Genomic DNA, 20,879 nt, shown 5'->3' with positions numbered 1-20,879 from the left:
CCCCATTAGAACTTCCTTATAATTTCTCTTCATTTTAACCATGCAGGGTTGTTGCTATGGAGCTGACAAAGGTAAATGTGCAGCAGAATTTTTTTGCCATCCGGACACTCATGGCCATGTTTCTGGGGATTGATGCCTGTAAATCTTACGATGCAAGACAGCACATCCTCCAAGGCAAACTCCGAGGTGTGGTAGAACAGACCTACTATTGCCTCCTGAATAACATCTTTCTTGTTAAGGTAATGGAGAAAGCCCTCACCTTCTGGGGGAAAAGCCTGTCTGTGGAACTGGGTTCTGTTATTTACCTTGCTTCACACCAATTCGGCATCTCAGCATTTTTTGTTCTTGCCCTGAAATTGCACACTGAATCAAAGGTGTGAATACTCATGAAATTCAACACAGTCATTATAATTGGGATAAATAGGGTGCTGGGTGTGGCTGAAGAAATGTTTGTTCCTAAATCTGCATGGAAGAGTTAGTGGCATCATGCTGTCGATCTGATGCCGTCCACTTCACCTGTCCCACTTCCTCACTCCTATTCTGGGATTGGCCTTCTTGCAGTCATGAGGCTGACCTGTTTGGTGAGCCTGAATCCTAGCTTGTGCACACACACTGGACTTTGTTCCTATACTTTCTAAAGGATATTCACAGAATGTCTACCATCTGCAACTACACAGGAGGAAGGGAAGCAATTCCACCCAGACTTGTGAGGTGGCAAGAAAAAGCTCTTACTCATTCCAGGAAAGACTTAGAAAGCAGCACCTGGGGAGTTGGGGGGTCAGATGGGGGCTTAGGGGATTTACAGAATAGTTAAGGGAATGGGTGGATGCTAGTCAGTTATGGTAAGAGGACCCCTCCAATGAGAAGTTACATTTGACTTTTCAAGGGGAACAGGAGTGGAGAAAAGTTGAATGTGGAGGGAAAGATTCGCTCTGATATCTGCACTAGTTGCCATAAAAGTAAATGGGGGGGGGTCATTTCTTGTTTTCCACACTTCAGTGATTTGGTTTTGCTGCCTGTCACTGCACAGCACGGAAACATCATTTCAAAAGAGGCGTAAGGGGAAAAAGGTGTCATGGAGGGTGAGGCTTCAAAAATGGAAGCTGGGTGAAAGGTGCAGGCTCGGCAGCCCTGGAGAACGAAACCCTTTTCCTTATCCACAGAATTCCCACAATGGTGGAGTGAGCCTTCTGTAAACACACAACTTCCCACCTCTGCTCTGAAAGGACCACCTCTCTAGGTGAGAGGGCAGTTCAGCGATCACAGCCCCTCCAGTTCTTAGCCTGTCCACTGTCAGTCAACCAGAGTGAACTGAATCACAAGGGAAGTCAATGCCCATTGACTTCAGTGGGGCCAGGATTTCACCCATAGTTCCTCTGCTTTAGGCACCCTCCTACCCAGAGCAGGACTAAGACCAACATTTTATTTCACACAGGTCACCAAAGAGCTGTCAGATGGTAGTTTAATTGTTTAGCTGGACTTAGATGGAGGATCTAGAAGCAGAGGCCTGGTATAGTCACATACGCATGCCCAGATGATGCAATCCCTGGGTGAAAAGGATAGACACTGAGATGAACGTGTGTGTCTCACTAGGCTGGACATTTCAATCACGGCTTTTCCCATGAATGTGTATATTATGAACAGGAACGCTGCCTCTTCTGCTCACTGCTCTCATTTTTTTCTGACTAGTTTCCCACCTCTGCCGAGGTTTCCAAAATGGACAATGAAACAAGGACAAAGGAGATGGAACTATTTCTTGTGAAAATACTACAGAAGGTGAACCACTCTCTTCATTGTGAAACAGAGAGAAATGATTCCCCAGACTGCACTGGACTTGCAGATTCTGCTAATGAGCAGTTGGCTAGCAGGCTGGGAATATGGTGTACCCCAGCCATTTTCCTTGTGTCCTTACCCTCTGTATCGCTCCTCAATCCTAGTTCCTGTTATCTGCGCTCACTGTGTGATGTCTAAAGTTAGAGGGCAGGAACTATGTCTTTCTGTAGCACCGAGTGCACTTTCTGGCCCTTCTCAAATTCAGATGATGGGATGGATTCTCCATGAAACCGGCTCACGCTTTGTCCCAAAGCTTGGATCTCCTCCCAAAATGCACTGACCACACCCCCAGAGTGGAAAAACATAAATAACCCCCTTTTCCAAAAGAGTGTAATCATCTTGGGTGATATTGCCCCTGGTGTGCGTGGACACAGCCCTCTTACAGGTGCATGAATGAGGTGGGGTGAGCTGGCTGGGAGGAAAGCTCTGGACCTTGTCTCCTCCCTAGTCAGCACAGAAAGTCATGTTAGAGGTAGTCGGGGGTCAGGCCATGGGGGGGCCATGGATCCATGTGTATGCAGACCCCAGTATCTTATTTAACCAACACAAAGGAGCTGCAGCTGCTCTTCCACTCCATAGGTTGGAGTAGCAGTCACGGGGCTGTGGGTATGACACGCCGGGCCCTGGCCTGAAGGCAAGATATACGTAACTGAAGCAACACCTTATTCAGGCGATTCTTTGCCTTTTTAGGCAGTGGAGAAAGACATTCTCATTTTTGTCATTGATGAAGCCCACTTCATTGATCCTGCCTCATGGGAATTTCTGGACAACTTGCTCTCCAGCATCCCAGTGTTTATGGTCATGTCTCTAGCTCCTTTCAGCTGCCAAGCACGGCTGCCTTGTGTCTCTGCTGCAAGCATCATTAACAATGCAAAAACCATCTACGTTCAGCTGCAGGAGCTAAAGCCCTCTGTGATTCTGCAAAAAGCCTGCCAGGACCTTGGGGTGGTCAGCATCCCCCGGGAGCTAGAAACGTAAGTGATAGGCACCTGCTCTGTGCTCTTAGCTGCAAACCAACCTTTTCCCACAAAACAGAGGGGAGCAGGTCCGAAAAGGAGAAACCACATAGCTCATGGCCAAGTGACTGACTCTGTAGGGTCCATGAAAGCAGGGTCAAAACAGCCCAATAGCCTAGCACCTAGTAAAACATGGTCGGCCCTAACTGTATGCTGTTCTAGTGGCTTGGCAAAGATTCACTGTAGCCTAGTGAATAGAGCAGTGGATTGGGACTCAGCAGGCCTGAGGTTTATTCCTGGCTCTATCACTGGCTTACTGGGTGACCCTGGGCAGGTCATGTCATTTTTCTGTGCCTCAGTTTCCCCATCTGTAAAATGAGGATGATTATACTGACTCCTTTGAGATCTACTGACAAAAGCACCATAGAAAGTCCAGGTATTATTGTTATTAACATTGAGTTCTTGGCTTGTCACTGCCTTCTAATGTTCTGGCTTGCAAGTACATCTCAGGGCAGTTGCTTGGGGGATCTCTCAATCAGTTTGCTCCCTAGGCAGGGAGTTAAGCTGGTACCATCACAGAGACCCCCTTGCGACTGTCACCTGATGTGCTGAGACTACCTCTGAGCCCGTTTTCTCTGCTAGTTTTGACCTTCAGAACCCTGCCTTGTTGAGCCAGATATGCTAATCTGCTGCAACACAGACCCAGGGTCTGACCCATGCCCCCAAAGCTGCAGATTTAACTGAAAACGGCTTAGCAAGTGTTCCTGTCTCCAGCACCCAGAAACCCAGATCCCAATGGGATCCAACCCCCAAATGAATCTGTTTTACTCTGTATAAAGCTTATACAGGGTAAACTCATAAATTGTCTGCCCTCTATAACACTGATAAAGAAATATGCACAGCTGTTTGCTCCCCCAGGTATTAATTACTTACTCTGGGTTAATTAATAAGCAAAAGTGGTTTTATTAAGTATAAAAAGTAGGATTTAAGTGGTTCCACATAATGACAAGTGGAACAAAGTAAGTTACCAAGCAAAATAAAACAAAACAAGCAAGTCTAAGCCTAATACAGTAGGAAACTGAATACAGGTAAATCTCACTCTCAGAGATGTCCCAATAAACTTCTTTCACAGACTAGACTCCTTCCTAGTCTGGACCCAATCCTTTTCAGACCAACGTTGTGGTTTATGGCCTGGGTCCAGCAATCACTTACACCCCCGTAGTTACAGGCCTTTGTCCCAGTTTCTTTCAGGCATCTCTTTGGGGTGGAGAGGCCATCTCTTGAGCCAGCTGAAGACAAAATAGAGGGGCTTCTGGGGCCTTTTATATTCTCTCTCTTGTGGGCGGAAACCCCTTTGTTCTTCTGTGCAAAGTCACAGCTACAAGATGGAGTTTGTAACCACCTGGGAAAGTCACATGCCCATGAATTATTCAGCTTTTTGCAGGCTGACATCATTGTTTACATGTTAGTTTGAATGTTCTCAGGAAAGCTCACATATGGATTGGCGTCTCCCAAAGTCCATTGTCAGTTAAGTGTCTCTTGATTGGGCACTTACTGAGAATAGTCCTTTCTCAAGAAGCTGACCAAATGCTTCACTGAGGCTACTTAGTATCAGACACATTGAGATACAAGTACATAGCCAATATTCATAACTTCAAATACAAAAATGATACACACATACAGACAGCATAATCATAACCAGCAAATTACAATCTTTCTATAGACATTTTACTCGACTTCCTTTGTACAAGATTTGGTGCAACTATAGGACCTTGGTTGCAACAATGATCTATATGGTCACAGTTCATGTCAATAATATCACACTCACTCAATGCAAAGAGGGAAAATACAATCTGAGCTCTCTGAGCTGTGACAGGATAGTGGCTCTGCATTGGGACTAGTCTGACTGGAGTGTTTATTAGAGTCCTTGAGAAGGTGGTCAGAATTTTTGGTGATATTAAAGGGTCCATCCCTTTGGGGAAGGGAAAGAAAGGCAACGTTTGCTGCTGGATTTCAGGTCAACATGGTCAGAGATTATTCCAGCTCTTTAGGCAAAGGGGTTGGCACAGGAGGGGAGGGAAGGTGCGGCAGCAAAGGCTGGGGAAATGCGTTTTTTTGTCTGGGGTTGTCCCAAGAATCAGTGCAGGCAGGGCAGCTCCAGACAGGTTCAGCGGTGGCATGTCTGGCTTGCAGAGCTTGAGACGGTGTCTTGGCCTGTCATGATGGTGCAATGTGGTTCAGTCGGCCTCAGAGTTGGTTGGATGGTAGCTGAGGAGGAGCACAGAATCAGGCAGCGGGGACAGGTGAGAGAGAAGAAACCAACAGAAATCTTCAGTCTCCCATCCCCTAGGCAGTCTGGGATCCAGTGGTCCCGTGATGGGGCCCAAAGTCCTCACCAGTCTGGGTGAAGCCTGGATGTCCTCAGAGTAATTCCCAGAGCCCACAAACAAAGGTAAAATCCTCACAATAAAGCATAGGCTTTCTGGAGTAACCCCCCAGCCATCTAGTGCCAGTGGCTCCTACACCTCTTCTCAACATGTCCCACAGGGGGCAGGTGGTGACTTACCCACCCATCTGTCTTCATTATTCCAGCCAGCTGAACACAGCTGCCAGTACCTCAAATTTGGGCTACTCATTCCAGTTTTAGACTCTTTTTGCCTATTGCTATACCCATTTGTGACCTGCCGAGAGTCCTCAGGGTTGTATCAGCAGTTCCCTTTTTGCTTAAGTAAAACCCAGTCTGTACTAGGCTTCCATCTCCAGCTTTATAAACAGACATAGCTAATGTCTATCTCCAGGTTGCCCTTTCACCTATTCAAATTGCAAGGCTAAAAATGCATTAAGCCTTATTTGATACCTGCCTTCAGCTAAAAGCAATCAACTAAAAAAACCCTGCACAGTGCATTTTAAAATGTTATCATTGTTTTTTCCATTTTACTACTGTAATGCAGATGGGCATGCCAGTACTGTTTCCATATTTTCTAAGATACTAAAGCTAAGCATGGTACGAAAACACTGGATGTTTTTTTCTGAAAAAGATGCTCTAGTTCCAACAGGAATTATTTCAGGGCAATTCTATGTCCTGTGTTACCCTGGCAGTGCGACTAGCTGATCACAGTGGTTTCTTCTGACCTCAGAATCTGTGAACCGATGAAACATCAGGTAATGAGCGGACTTGGGGGATATTGTGCCGTAGGAAGCTTTACTGACATGTTGAATCTTTGCAGTTCAAGTGGCTGAGAGACAGCAAATGTCATAGCAACCCGGTCAATGGATATTGGCCAAACCAGTTTATAACGTTGCAAACAAAAAGCCTGGTATAAAATGGAGAGATTTTCAAAAGAGCATCCGGAAGTTAGATGCCTAACTGCTGTATGTGCTTAAGCGAATCTCCTTACCCTCCTCCTGGTTTGGATATGTAGAAGGAACCCTTAAAATTACTCCAAGGACTCCTGTGAGACCCCCACACTGGTGTAACCATAGGATCCTAGATTCCCTTGTGTGCATTGACTGAAGCAAGGAGTCCCATGGGGGAGTGGGGGACAATAATTAATTAAAGATTGAATCAGTGTGTATATGCACAATTAAAGTTGCATGGTTGAAGTCAATGGGAGCTGCTGGGTGCACTTTTGAAAAAATCAGGCAATTTATATAAGTGCCCAAATGTGGATTTAAGATCCTCACTTTAAGCTCCCATTTTTGAAAATCTTGGCATTTATTTATATTATGGTAACGCCTAAGGGTGCCAGTCAGGATGAGGGCTCCAGTGTCCCTGCCCTAAAAACACTGAGACTGTATGTTACAACACGTAGCCAAAGAGCATGGTTGTGTGGGAATGGGAAGGGTGAGAGTCAAACAAGTACATTTTAGCAAAATGAACAGTGCTTATGGCTCGCAGATGGCCTAGCCAATGTGAGCTGGCAGTGTCTTGCAGGCATAAAGGCAGAAGTGACTTTTAAGGAGGGATTTGAAGAAGGAAAAGGTGGGGACTAGATGGATTTTGCCAGGGAGCTTTTCCTGTGACTGATGGGGCTTTATGGGAGAAAGGAAGAAGGTGTCTGAGGAAGAGGCTGGCTGTGACAGGTTGGAACTCTGCAGGAAGGTGGTGCCACCGATGTGAGGAGTTAGCAGAGAATATTTAGGCTTGACATGGATGGGTCCAGTTTTAGTAATCTAGTTGCTGTTAGTAACATTTAAAAAAGAACATGGGGCCAGATCCTCAGCTGTTGTAAACGGCGATAGCTACGTTAAGTGCTGATTTACACCTGACTGTCATTTGAACATTGAGATGCTTTCCTAAGAGCCTGACCCCCTGCCCTGATGCCCATTCACCCCACGACACACTCTGTATCTTCAGTACAGTTTACACTCTGTACTTGTAGCAGCCCTGCAATCTACCACATAGCAGGCATACAGGACACTTGGTGCAGCCTTGTCCATTTCAACTGCAACCTTAGGTGTTGTGAAGGCACCTGTCACCATGGCGTCTATGTAGCTACCATTCCCATCATCGCCTGAGGAGCATCGCAATCCTTTATTTTAATGGGTAGTGATAGTTTTGCCTCTCTTTAGGTTCTTGATACAGAGAAGCCATGGCATCCCATTTTACTGCGAGGAGCTGCTGCGGAACCTCCATTTAAACAACATGCTCATCTTCCATCTGTGGGAGGAGGAGGAGGAAGTAGATGATGAGTGGGAGATCCTTTTCAGTAAGCTACTTGTCATTAATTCATCATCACTTGATTATCTGCTCTGTTCATTCCCTTTGAAGCACCTGGCAATGGCCACTGTCGGAAGACAGGATACTGGACTAGATGGACCTTTGGTCTTACCCAGCATGGCCGTTCTTACGTTCTTAAATGCCACAGCCCACTGTATACTGTTCGCAGGAGAGTGTATCACCCTCCCAGGCAGTTCTCATCTTTTCTGGGAACGTTTGTCAGCCTGGCACTGGTTGCTGGAATTCAGGAAGGAAGGAGCGTGTAAGGGGCAATGCTGAGGGGAATGGAAAGGGTAGCTGCGCAGGCTAGGAAAGGAGGAGAGACTAGGGTCGGGGAGGCAGCAGAGGGTAAGAGGTGTACATTGAGCAGCACTTTGCTAGGCAGCAGTAGAATGCTGGGTGGCAGGGTTCTATTCCTGGCTCCAGGAGGGGAGTAAGGTTGACTGGTTAAAGCATGGGACTGAGTTAAAACCCTTGGATGCTATTTGTCCCTGGCAAATTTCTATTCCAGCTCCAAATCTTTGGGACACTAAAGCTGCTCAAAAAGGAGGTGTGTGTTGGGGGGGGGGGATATGCATTTTTTTTAACATTAAAAAACTGCGGAACCATTTTAAATCTTAACTTTTCAAAAAAAAAACAATCTGAGGCAGAGACCAAGCATGGAAAATTTCAGTCCCAAAGCTTAATGCCTAACAAAGCTATAAATCACAGAAAAAGAGGGTTATAATGCAATTTGTTAGCAACCTTAAAAGGTTTCAGCTATGTACTACCCCTCTAATAGTGAATAGTTATAGTTTCCCACAATAGACTATGCTGCCATCCAGTGAAATGAAAAAGCAACATATTTAAAACATTAAAGGAAACACTTTCCTACTCAGCACACAGTTAATCTGTGGACTAATTGATATAAGATAATATGGAGACAAATATCTTCGAAAAGATTTTGATATTTATTGGAATAGTATCACTTGCAGTTATACTAGCTAAGATATGAGAAATGTAGGGGATAGATTCTTAGATATGTTGTTCAATATTCAGACAAAGTACATTTGCCTCAAAACCAAACCAAACCCAGCACATCTGTCCATGTTTTTTATTATTAACATTTGATGGACATGCCTGGCTTGATAAATGGGTAATCAGAATAATACAATCACCAGAAACAAAACGTCTTGTGTAGTGAAAAGGTAACACACCCTGTTAGAGAGATCTGATGATTATATTGCTGAATAATGTTTCTTTAAATAAAAGCTGTTGTAAATATCAAAAACAAAATGATGATAATTCCATGACAATGATTTTGTAAGCCTTTTAAAACTTCCTAAATAAATAAGTGGGAAGAGAAAAATAGCAGCCCAGCTTCTTCAGGCCATAAACCAGCCATTTACTTCCTGGGATTAGGATGGTACTTCCCCACATATTAGTGCCAAATTTCCATAAGGGAAGAAGTGTTACGTCTTTCTTCTAAGCAGCTGGTGGGGCTGGGATACTGGCCTGGATGGGCCATTGATCTGATAAATCTGGAAAATCTAGGCGATCCCTTTGGGCAGGGACCAAACACGAAAGCTTTGGCCCCCAGAAGAGCCGGCCTCGGAATGTTGTGATTAAGTAGAAATGCAACGGAACCCATTTTGCATGCTGGGTGATAGACTTTACTCTCACACCAAAACGGCTAAAAGGCTGTTCCCATCAGATCTTGCCAAGTATTGTTTTGCTTTGGTTATATTTAAAAAGCAAACAAATTAAAATGTGAGTTCTTGTAATTGTTTTTTCTCCTCTTTCTCTCCATGCAGCCAATGCAATCAAGGTCATCCCCTCCAAAACAGAATCACTTTCCAGCTTAGACAATGACTTGTACATTTGCACCATTCGCCAGAACGTTAAGTTGCAAAATATTATGCTGCCCCCTACGTTAAAAGGTAAGGGTCTGATCCTGATGTCTCCAGCCAGTGGGGACACAATGATTCTGTTCCTTAAGGGCAGCAGTTAAAGAGGGCCTGGGAGCTTGAATGCGGCAGACAGCGCAGGTCTGAACTTTGGAGCAAAGCGGAGAAGGACGAGTCTGAGCTTTGCAGAATAGGCCAGACCTTCCAATTAGGCAAGAAGTCTGTGTTGTGGTCCCTCACTTTCAAGTGGGGATGGAGGCCACTCTGCCTCACTACAGGCAGGTAGTAATCAATAGTCTATGGGGAAGCTCTGGCCCTCGGGGGGGGGGGGGGGGTGAGGGTGGGGGGCAGAGCACAGGCAGTCTATGGCTCACAGCCTCCTGACTGGGGCAGAGCAAAAGCAGGCAAGTGCACACCATCTGGCCTAAGGTGGGTAGATTGCCATCCCAGGGGTGGGGTTGGCAGCAGCGGATAGGGAGACCTATGCTCACCCTACTCCACCGGGTCCTAGCCCAGGGCCCTAACAGTGGTGGGGAGTCTTTGGGGATTCTCGTCTGTCTCCTCCGACCGCAGGGCACAACTCCACTCAGGGCCTAGTCTGCAGGGCCGTCCTTAGGATTTATGGGGCCCTACGCAGTATTATTAAACTGGTACCCCTATGCCCGATGGCAGCCCAGGCTCATTGCCTGGGGGGGAAAGGCGGGGGGGAAGGGACGAGGCAGCAAAGGCTACCGAGCCCCACGGCCCACCTCACAGCGGCTGAGAGTCACAGTTCCCCCTAGAGACCCCCGTACCCTCTCTCTCATGCAGAATGTGCAGCGCCGGGGCATTCAGCTCTGTGAATACAACCCCTGCCTAAGGAGACTGCAGTGCGCGCTCGGTGTGCAGGAGCCAGTCTGCTCTTACCTGCTGTCATTGGCTGTGGGTGAAGCGGCCGCTTGGGGAGGCTAGCTCCCCAGCCCACCTCTTCCGCCTGTGGCCCCACCCACACTCCACCCCTGCTCCGCCCCAGGCCCCACCCCACTCCACCCAGACCCCGCCCTCTCCCCACTGTCTCCCTCCTCTCTTCCCTCCCCCATCCTGCTCACCCCCTTCCGGCCAAATCCCTGAAACCAAATGAAGCAAATCACATTTGAAAAAACCACTCTTCTGCAATTTCTTTCTAAAGAAAACGGGGCATGTTTTCCACTGCATGCCAGATGGTGAAGACTGGACATGCAGAAGGTACCTAATTAAAAGCACTAAACTTGGGAATAAAAAATGTCCGTCACAGGTTTTTTGATATGCCCTAAAGTTTGTCAGAGATTTATTTGCAAAAACTTTGTAGTAAGGGTGAGTCTGCTGGCTTGCTGAATACAATATCAAATATTATGGAATACATGATGCAGCTCTTCTCTGTTCTACATTTTCTTAAAATCAGCTTAGAAATACAGATAATATTTTAAATGTACTCTTAAGCCTTCATAAAGTAATACTTCCAGATTACTACATATTTAACTTACTGAAACAAAGACATTATTTTAAATTAATTAGTCACAGAGGTTTAGTGTGTTCATAATAATGTTCATTGCTTTTAGAAAAAGGGAACACTAATTTACTTTGTGTGATCTCCATAACAATAGACATGTTTATGAAATTTTACCACTTTAAAAAATATGTTTCCAAAGATTTTAGGCGTAACAAAGGTTTTTATATCTTACTAGGTACTGATTTTGCTGGAGAGTTCTCTTAAAACTAATTAATCATATAGTCAGAAGTAAAGAAAGGGAAACTCTTTGTCCAGCTATCTGAAAGGAAAGGTGTGTTGTCCCTTTAAGGGCTCTCTTCAACAGGGGTGGGAAGGTGGGTGGGCTTTGAAGGGAGAAGGGGATGGACAGAAAGGACAGGAAGACTTTGGAAGCAAGTTTTGTTTACTATAGTAATTAAAATTAAAATGTGTATTTTAGATAAGGGTGGTCTTTTGAAGGATTTATTTAAAAAACTATGTCTGAAGATCCAAGCATTTAAGGCTAAAGATGATTGTGCATCTAAAAATGTATGCAAGGAATTTTTAGAGATGTGATTTTATAATCTTCACTAATTCACTAATGAAATATTTTTAAAGAAAATTTTAAACTAGGGTCCTGTAGACTAACATGTTCTGAGTAAATATTACAGTAATGCACAACTGTTTTTGTCAGTAAATTCAGAAACTGACAGTATATACCTTGGGGTTGGCAAATGTCAGTTAAATGGCTTCATTAGCACTTGAATGTCTCTTTAACAGTTTCAATGTTGTGCTAATAGGGATGGCAGGCTTTTTCACTTTTAAGTTATTAGATCCCCTCCAGAGTAAGAGTCACCAGGCTGCAGCACCTAGCTGTGGGAGCCTGCAGGAAGGGTCAGAACAGGGATAGGAAGAGGCAGGAGGGTGGACACTAAGACTCAGTGGTGCCCCAAATTTTCAGGTGCCCTACGCAGTCTTCTATGCATAAGGACGGCCCTGCTAGTCACAAATGAGCTCTGGGGTTCTCCTTTTATACTTTCTGTCCCGCCCCAGGACTTCCGGTGAGGGAGGGAATGGCAGATTTAGCTCTGCCCACCAGGGGGAGTGTAGTGGTCCCTCGCTCTCCAGCTTGGAGGGAGGCCACTCACTCACTTACTCAGCCTTACTACAGTCTGCTGAACAGGCATTCTTCTGGCGTTTGTATTGTAAAAGGTTCTCCCCTCCTTTTGCCCCAGTCTAATCCCTGAATACGCTGGTCTGCTCTTGGAGTCATGCCAAGCTTCCAGTCCAGTAGTCGGCACTCTAGCTCGGCACAGCAGAGTCCTGATGCTGTTCTGGGAAGCCGCTTTAAAACTCATTTAAACGACAAACTATTTAGAATTAATATAAACACAGCCCTCCTAATAAATTCTACAAATCAAGCTACTGAGCAGTTATGGTGGATCCTGGATCAACTCATGGTCAAAAATCCAGTGGGTGAATTCCCCATGACTGGCCATTATCAGTAGTTGCTGGTGAAGGCAGCTTCCAGACGAGATAATTGAGGTGTTGGCTTTCTCAGGTCAGGTTTCAGAGTAACAGCTGTGTTAGTCTGTATTCGCAAAAAGAAAAGGAGTACTTGTGGCACCTTAGAGACTAACCAATTTATTTGAGCATGAGCTTTCGTGAGCTACAGCTCACTTCATCGGATGCATACCGTGGATACTGCAGCAGACTTTACTCAGGTCAGTTCATTTGTAGGGTAAAAAGGACAGGATCCAGATAGGACGTCCATCCTCCTCTCACCCCCAACGCTAAAGCTAACCACTGTAATCTTACTGTCTTGGTGTCTCAGGAGCACCCAGCATGGAGAAGTGATGATTTACTGGATGACTTGTTTTCGGTAGGCATTGCACTGGCTGAGTTAGACAACATGAGCCCTTCGGAGCAGATGGTAGTGAAGTGTGCGGCTATCATCGGGCTGACTTTCACGACTGAGCTGCTGCTCCACATCCTTCCTGAATGGACCAAGAGGAAGATGAACCAGACGCTTGCAACCCTGGTGGATTCCCACATCTTCAAGTGTTTTAATAAAAGAAAGGACTCCCAGAATGCACAATCACAGGATATGCCCTCCATAGAGTTACTTGTTTGCCGAGGGATGGTCAGATCAACTGGACAAGAGTCAGGTACGTGGAGCTGGCCAGGGACTGGGGGCACCAGAGTGTGCTGAAATCCCACTGCTCCTTGTCTGTGTTCTTGGTGATCTTTCCAGAGTGCTGTGTGAATCCATCTTGTTAACATGCATAAAGTGCAGGGTTATTTCTAGTAGGGAGGGAATGTACAGATCATTAGATTTTTTTTGCCTGTAGCTTTAGTACTTGCTTCCATCTTAAATGTATTTACTGACAGTCACAGCCTACACAACAGAATCTCGCATCACGCTTTGAAATAAACTCCTGAGAAGCATCTGTTTCAGGGTAATCATCAATGCCTTTTTTCTTTAAAAAAATAAAGGAATATTCTATACAAAAAACTCAGCTGTTGCAGCATTAGGAATGCTATTGTAAATGCATTCAAGTCACTCCTGCGGTACCTAGAGAGAGACAGTTGGGTGCAGGGGATAGGAAACTGACCTGACACACACAGGAAACCTAAGCTCTACTTCTGGCTCTGTGTTTCAGTTTCCCATCCCCAACTTTGTCTGATTCGTATGTAGATTATAAACTCATTGGTGCAGGGATGATCTTTTATTATGCATTTATACAGTGCCCAGGACAATGTAACCCTCAGCTCAGTTGAGATCTCTGTTGAGTTATTTTAATACAAATAATAATAACCATGATGTGGCAGCATATACTTTAAAGCACTAAATTATAGTCATTCCAAACCCCCTAACGTACTGTCAAAATGGGCTGGTATGAGCTAATATGTCTTACCCCTGAATTTATTTTGTTCTGTTCTCCTCCTACCTCACCTAGATTCCACCAAACTCTCCCTTTGGTGTCTAAGGGCTTGTCTACACACAGATTGGCACAGAAATCACCATATATCTATCTTTTGTTATTTCAGTGCAAGTCTGGCACCAACAATAGCAACAGGAGTGAATTAAAGTGGATGAGGTTATTTCGGAGTCTGCTGGTGTATAACCAAGTGGTGATAATCCATGTAGTGTGGAACTCTGGCCCAAATGTGGAGGTTGAGAAGCCTACTACATCCGTGGCTAAGGACGGCTATTTTTAACTCAGGCAGTAATGTCTCATGCTTTCAGACCTGGTGGTTCTGGGTTTAATCCCTACCACCCACTCCCCAGGACAGTGTTACACCTTCAGCGTGGACAGTTCCATCAGTGGCTGCAGCAGAAACAGAGCCCTGCATGAGAGCTGGCCTAGCTGAGAGTTTATGGATAAATCCACGTTGTCTTTCAGATATCCGCTCTTCTGTTTATAACCGAATCAAGCAAGAGCAGCTGGTGATGCAATGCAGCATCATGGCGTTCTGCACACCGCTGCTGCAGGAAGCGGCCTATGAGGTCTGGCTGAAGAGCCAGAAGAAAGCCTTACATCTCAAGTGCGTGAGCTATCTAGAAGGGCAGGCTCACAAATGCAGACGCTGCGGAGAAGGGGACTTCATTTCATTTCACCGCCACACCGTGGAGATGATTCTGGTGAACACTGAGTCTCAGGAAGACATTTCTGAGCAGCACAAGGAATACCCATTCAGTGAAGCAGCCTCACTGATCATTAATACAACCCTGAAAAATCTTCAGGCACCCTCATTTGAAGGTAAATGGAAGCCCCGGTTTCTACTGGGCTCCCCAAGGGACCGTGCTGCTGGGAGGGCTTTGCTCACTGCTGCAGAGACTAGGGCTATGCAGACAATGCACAGTCCTCAACGCATCTGCACGGGCATGTATTGAGCCTCAGCGTTCTCTGAGACCTGGGGCCTGGAGGGTGTGACTAAGTGTACCTCTGGGCTTCTTCTGCTCCTAGCTGGTGGGATGCACCAGACACCTTTGCCAAGTCCCTCTCTCCCTTCTCCTTCACCTCCAGTAGTCCCGTTTGCTCCATATCCCCTCCCACCCTAGGGGAAATGTGGAGAGGCATCCTGGCCCCCTTTCCATGCCCTCCCAATCCCCTTATTTTCCCCTATATCCCCACTCTACTCCTCAAGCCCCACATATGCTGTAACCTTTCCATGCCCCCTCACATTTCTGCTCAGCCTTTAGGTCTGGTGTCAGGAGCTGAAGGGTAGGGGAAAGTCCAGGGCTGTGGTGGGGGCAGCATGGGGCTGTGAAGGAGTAGTGGGAAGCAGGCAGAGGTGTGGAATGGAAGGATTGTGTGCAGGGAAGGAGGCTATATTAGCTGGGCTGATGATATGTGAAGGGGATACCTGGGCTGGGCCAAATTCTGCCTTCAGCTACACCTAGACACAGGGCCTAGAGTACTCCACACTTCCATGGCTGCAGGGTTTGCTGGGGAACTGTGTCCTTGCCCCAGAACTGTTCTTCATAATCTGAGCTCTTCTGTTGGAACAGATGTGTTTATAGGCTTTATGATGGTGGAGAAAATGGAAACAGATGCAGTATCACCTGCCTGAGTCTGCAGAGAGCCTGAAACAATGGCTTTGAGGAAAAATGGCTGTGAGAGGTGTGACGTGTCCCATTCATCTTAATCAGGGCCCTGTGGACTCTGTTTCAGCAGCCATAGAATTTTCCAAGGAATTCATCCTGTTGGTAGAATTTAGGAGTTCTGGTGCAGGATTTGGTCTGCTGCAGGATTTGGTCCACTGCAAGCTCTTTGAGGCAGGGACCTTTTGTTCTGTGCTTGTACAGCCCCTAGCACAGTGGGGTCCTGATCTGTGACTGGGTCTCCTGTGCACTATGCCAATCAAATAATAAATAACAGTTGTTTCACAGAGCACAGCGGGCCTTGGCTGTGTAACTCCTACCAGTAGGGCCCTACCAAATTCACGGTCCATTTTGGTCAATTTTATGGTCATGAGATTTTAAAAATCATTAATTTCATGATTTCAGATATTTAAATCTGAAATTTCATGGTGTTGTAACTGCAAGGGTCCTGACCCAAAAGGGGGTCCTGACCCAAAAGGGGGCTGAGCAGTCACAAGGTTATTCTAGGGGGGGGTCGCAGTATTGCCACCCTTACTTCTGCGCTGGTGCTGGTGGGACACTGCCTTCAGAGCTGGGTACCTGGCCAGCAGCTGCTGCTCTCCGACCACCCAGCTCTGAAGGCAAGGCAGAAGTAAGGGTGGCAATACTGTGACCCCCCCCACAGCCCTCTTTTGGGTTGGGACGCCTAGTTTAAGAAATGTTGGTCTCCCCTGTAAAATTTGTGTACTTTTACGCTATACTATACAGAAGACCAGATTTCATGCGGGAGACCAGATTTCACGGTCCGTGAGGCGTTGTTCACGGCTGTGAATTTGGTAGGGCCCTACCCATGGGCAGTTGGTGGGGTTGAGTGGGTCTAACTGAGGACAGAACTTACAATCTAAACATTTAAAAGACAGAGGGTAAGTGCTTCTGGAGAGGGACCATCTTTGTATTCTGAGTCAGTATAGCACCTAGCACAATGGCCCACTGGCTTCTGCTGGCCACTACCATGCGGATAGCGATGAGGAGTTGTTCTACAGCTCTTTATTAACGTCTGTTTCTCCCTCCGATTTGGCAGGGATGGAGCGAAAAGCTGTGACAGCTGAGGCTTCCCTAGCCACTATATGCTCCCCTGAAAGTGTCCAGAGGACAAGTGAAGGTAAAATGCCCCATCGGATACAGAATTCACAGTAACCTGGAGGGAGCGAGGCGAGACCACCACGCTAAAACCCAGGGAGCTGTGGAGAGAAAGAGGGATGAAAAGGGATTGTGGCTGATAAGGGAGAGAGATTGAGTGAAATAATTTGGGTGAAGGTATGAGAGAGAGAGAGAGCACAAAAAAGAAAACAAAAGAGGTAGGTAAAGAATTGGTATGGAGCAGTGGTTCCCAAACTTGTTCCACCGCTTGTGCAGGGAAAGCCCCGGCTGGGCCTGGCTGGGCCGGTTTGTTTTCCTGCCGCGTCTGCAGGTTTGGCCCATCATGGCTCCCAATGGCTGTGGTTTGCTGCTCCAGGCCAATGGAAGCTGCTGGAAGCGGTGTGGGCCGAGGAACATACTGGCTGCCTCTTCCAGCAGCTCCCATTGGCCTGGAGCATCAAACTGCAGCCACTGGGAGCCGCGATTGGCTGAACCTGAGGACGTGGCAGGTAAACAAACCATCCCGGCCCACCAAGGGTTTTCCCTGCACAAGCAGCGGAACAAGTTTGGGAACCACTGATATGGAGAGCAGAGAAGGATTCAGGGGCAGCGTAGTACTAGTAGCACATCCTCACCTTGTGGGCACCCCTCATGCTGCCTTGCACAGGGTCCTTGTCTCTGGCCTCACCTACTGGGCTCATTTTCTGCCCTTCAGTGGCCTTTCTCAGGCTTCCTCTTTGCCCCTTCTGGGTGTGCTGTGGCATGGCCATAAGGCCAAGGCACATGGAAATTTAAACCCCTTTCAGGGATAACATGAAGTCCAAATGAAAGTCCAATCAGATCACCAAACTAATACCTCTTTTGCAGCCCCAGGGTCCACTGTAGTTCCCTGGCTGGCCCTCCCTCAGGGCTTCTCCTGCAGGGGCCTAACTCGCTCCTGTAGAGTTCTTCCTCTGGTGTTTCCTGTCTGTTAAATCCGCTTCCAAGGCTTTGCTCCATCAGAAACCTGTGTGCTCTGTAGTCTGTCCCCACCTGAGCACCCTCTGTCTATTTAAAATGCCTTGCTCCGTTTCCTCTGGCCAGGAGGCAATTAGTTAATCACTCCTTAAGTGTGGAATATGACTAATTGGGGTTCTTTCCCTTGCCTTGCAGGTGATGGGGAGAAAGCCCCATCACAGGGAGCAATTGACTATGGCCCAGCTCCTCAAAGGTATTTACGCATCTAACTCCCATTGATTTCAATGGAAGCTCGGTGCCTAAATACCTTTGAGGCCTAGTCCTCTGAGTCAGTACTGACCTAGTGCCCTACCATGGTGCTAGGGAGTGTCGCCCGGCTGAAGACTTCCCACTGTTCAGATGAAATGTAAAATTGAGCTCTGTAAGATCCTACAGCAAGTGAGGCAACAAGAAGGATCCAAGCCCAGGTGTTCTGATCAAGTTCCAATTTGGGTCATTCCTTTCTGCCTGCTTCTGTTCTGACAGTCTGAATGTTGAAACATTGGCTCTCTCTAAAGAACGCGGCTGTTCACAGTATGAGTAGGAAAATATGTGCAATATGTCACAAACCTATTGCAAAATAATTAAAGAGAAGAGTAAGCCTACTTCAGTGGAGTTGGACTGAAGTGAATTTGACCTAGTATGTTAATGTATGAGAATGTACAGCTTTGCACAGACTCTGCGAAAGAACTGGGCATTTAGTTCGTAATGAAATGAGTTAGGTGGATTAGAGGTACCGTGTGTGGTAGTGTTTTGTGATAATAATTAAACCTCTCTCTCTCTATATATTCTCCCCTACACCACTGAGCTGTTCATCACACCAGGTCTAAGAATGTAACAAATGGAGTAGGGGCATTACGCTTATTGTGGGAATAAAACAGGGCCAAACAGAGAACTGAAAATACAGTCAAACTTCCTACAGTATTTATACAGTGTCTTTCAATGGCATCATGTTTTACAGTTTATTTAAACATGGATTACTCACCCACCAATGAAATACAGCCATCTCTGGGGTGGAGTACTGCAACTACTCTGTGTCAGCAACATTACCCAACAGGGTGTTTTAAGGAGTAGGAGGGAAGGAATAACTATTTCAAATGACACTCCGAAAGGTGTTTATGGAGCCGAATGTACATTTCCACAAATAAATTAGGCCAGGACAACAGGGTTGCCATCTCTAACTTTTGAGAAAAGTGCTATGAAATCTTTCATGACCATGAATGGTCAGTACCTGAGTTTGACATGACATACAAAAGACAGTCATACTATGCTGGTTGTGGTTCTTTTGCAGAAAGAAATGAATGGAGTGTTCAAGTCATCATGTACAAAAGAGTACAACAGAAAATGGCTAATGCCCAATGGCAAGTCTATTGGGATGGTAGTCACTTTCATAGATGCAGCACTCTCTTTCTCATCTGCAGACTGCAGGCGGGGTTGCGATGAAAGCTCATCACGCTCTCTTTCCAATAAGCAGAGGCAGGTGATGACTCTAAGGTGGCTTTTCAGAGGAACTTTATTCTTTGATTCTTTTTCATGTTGAGCAGGTGCACCCTTGACTAGGATCTCTGTGTCCAGACAACCATCTCCTGAAATTTTCCAGATCCCCAATGCCGGTAAAGATTCTTCTCTATGTAGGCAGCATGTACCAGAACCATTTGTCTTGAACAAAGGATGTGTGTGGCAGGCACCCTTAGATATGCCTTCTCCCTTGTTCTCTGAATTTCAGACATCACTACTTCTACTGTCTCCAAGAAGTTAGAGTCATTACTTCCACAAGACACTGAGAAAGGTAAATTCAAGCTTATCTTTCTGGAATGTTACAGATCAGCCAGGGGTTCTTTTTAGACTCAGTCAGTGCAGCAATGAGAAATTGAAGACCAAATTCATGCTTGACTGTAACAGCTTCTAACTCAAACAGAACTGTGCTTGTCTAGCTCAAATCACAGATTTATTAGATATTGGACTTCCACTGATTTCAATGGGGGTTGCATCTTTGTAACAGAGAGCAGAATTTGGCTCCTCAGCATCATATATTAGCCTGAAAAATTCAGGAATGAAAAATATTGTTTAAAAGAAAGCAACAAACAAAAAAGGTGGCTAGAGGGAACTGAATTTCTCCTCCTTCCTTCTGACTAACTAAGGCTATGTCTACACTATGGACCATATAGCGGCAATCTGTAAGGTCTCATGTGTAGCCGCTCTATGCCGGCGTGAGAGAGCTCTCCCGTCTGCATATTTAAACCACCCCCAAGAAGCAGCGGTAACTATGTCGGCAGGAGATGCTTTCCCACTGACATAGCCATGTCCACACTGGCGCTTTGTTGGTGAAACTTATGTCAGTCAGGGTGTGTTTTTTCACACACACCCTGACCAACAAAAGTTTTGCCAACAAAAGTGCTAGTGTAGCCAAAGCCTAAAATGCTGCACTGAAAAGAACCTTTAACAGTTTGATGAAGTGCACTATGGACTAACAGGTTTGGGCAAAAACCCCCACCCAGTGGTTCTCAACCTGCTGCCCACGGGCTGCTTGTGGCCCAGTCAGCACAGAGCTGCGGCCCATGTGACATCCTCAGGGTCATAGAGGTAGTATTGGATGCGGCCCACATAACACGTTGTGGGCCACATATGCGGCCCACAATGGTAAATAGGTTGAAAACCACTGGGTTAGATCATATACTGGTGTAAGTGGGTGTAGCTGTGCTGACATCAATGGAGCTATGCTGATTTACTCCAGCTGAAGATCTGGGCCATAAAGAACATTTTTGGGAGTAGTGGGTGTTTCTCCTCTTTAAGCCGTCGGCTTTTGGAGGATTTTTGGGTGGGTGGGATTCTTCCCATTAACTGTGGCCTTTGGAGTTTCCTGGCCTGGTATGTCACACGCTAAGTCTGCAGTGAAGACATTCCCTATGTTATGGAATTTCATCTCATTATCTTAGTGCTAGAGAATGGTAAAAAGCGGCTCTTATTCCAGGACATATGATGTTGCATTGAACCCCATGGTTGATTTTCTTTCCAGAGACTCTAAAGGCACTAAAGAAACACAAGATGTTGCCAGAGGAAAATCTTAAGTACGGGAGCAAGGTCTTCATTCACCAGACCACTTTACAAAGAAATAGATTCCTAGGGGCTCCAGAGGTTGTGAGTGGAATATATGGGTTTGGCTGCTACCTGTTGGGGAAGACATTATCTGATGGGGTGCGAGATACCCACGGAGATTGGGAGTTTGGAGGGTGTGAGGGATTCTCTTAGAATGGAACATCCCTACTGTCAGGGC

The 20,879-nt window shown here is 46.1% G+C and overlaps 1 protein-coding gene across 7 annotated transcripts in view; it reads left to right on the top strand.

Moving 5' to 3' along the window:
• ADCY10 (adenylate cyclase 10) overlaps nt 1-20,879 on the top strand; it is a 99,920-nt gene that overhangs the window by 55,516 nt on the left and 23,525 nt on the right. For 6 of the 7 annotated variants that reach the window (XM_075131468.1, XM_075131466.1, XM_075131467.1 and 3 more), the window contains 11 exons: nt 47-239; nt 1,690-1,776; nt 2,524-2,807; nt 7,362-7,498; nt 9,303-9,428; nt 12,768-13,049; nt 14,289-14,645; nt 16,551-16,631; nt 19,150-19,218; nt 19,332-19,394; nt 20,622-20,673. In XM_075131468.1, the coding sequence (XP_074987569.1) occupies nt 47-239; nt 1,690-1,776; nt 2,524-2,807; nt 7,362-7,498; nt 9,303-9,428; nt 12,768-13,049; nt 14,289-14,645; nt 16,551-16,631; nt 19,150-19,218; nt 19,332-19,394; nt 20,622-20,673 (1,731 nt within the window). The remainder of the gene's footprint in view (nt 1-46; nt 240-1,689; nt 1,777-2,523; nt 2,808-7,361; nt 7,499-9,302; nt 9,429-12,767; nt 13,050-14,288; nt 14,646-16,550; nt 16,632-19,149; nt 19,219-19,331; nt 19,395-20,621; nt 20,674-20,879) is intronic. The other variant, XM_075131465.1, reaches the window with a different exon arrangement.

The sequence above is a fragment of the Caretta caretta genome, chromosome 8, assembly GCF_965140235.1.
Source record: "Caretta caretta isolate rCarCar2 chromosome 8, rCarCar1.hap1, whole genome shotgun sequence".
NCBI classification, from domain to species: domain Eukaryota; kingdom Metazoa; phylum Chordata; order Testudines; family Cheloniidae; genus Caretta; species Caretta caretta.
The sequence above is the reverse complement of the archived record's forward strand: the minus strand, read 5'-3'. Positions and strand labels throughout refer to the sequence as shown.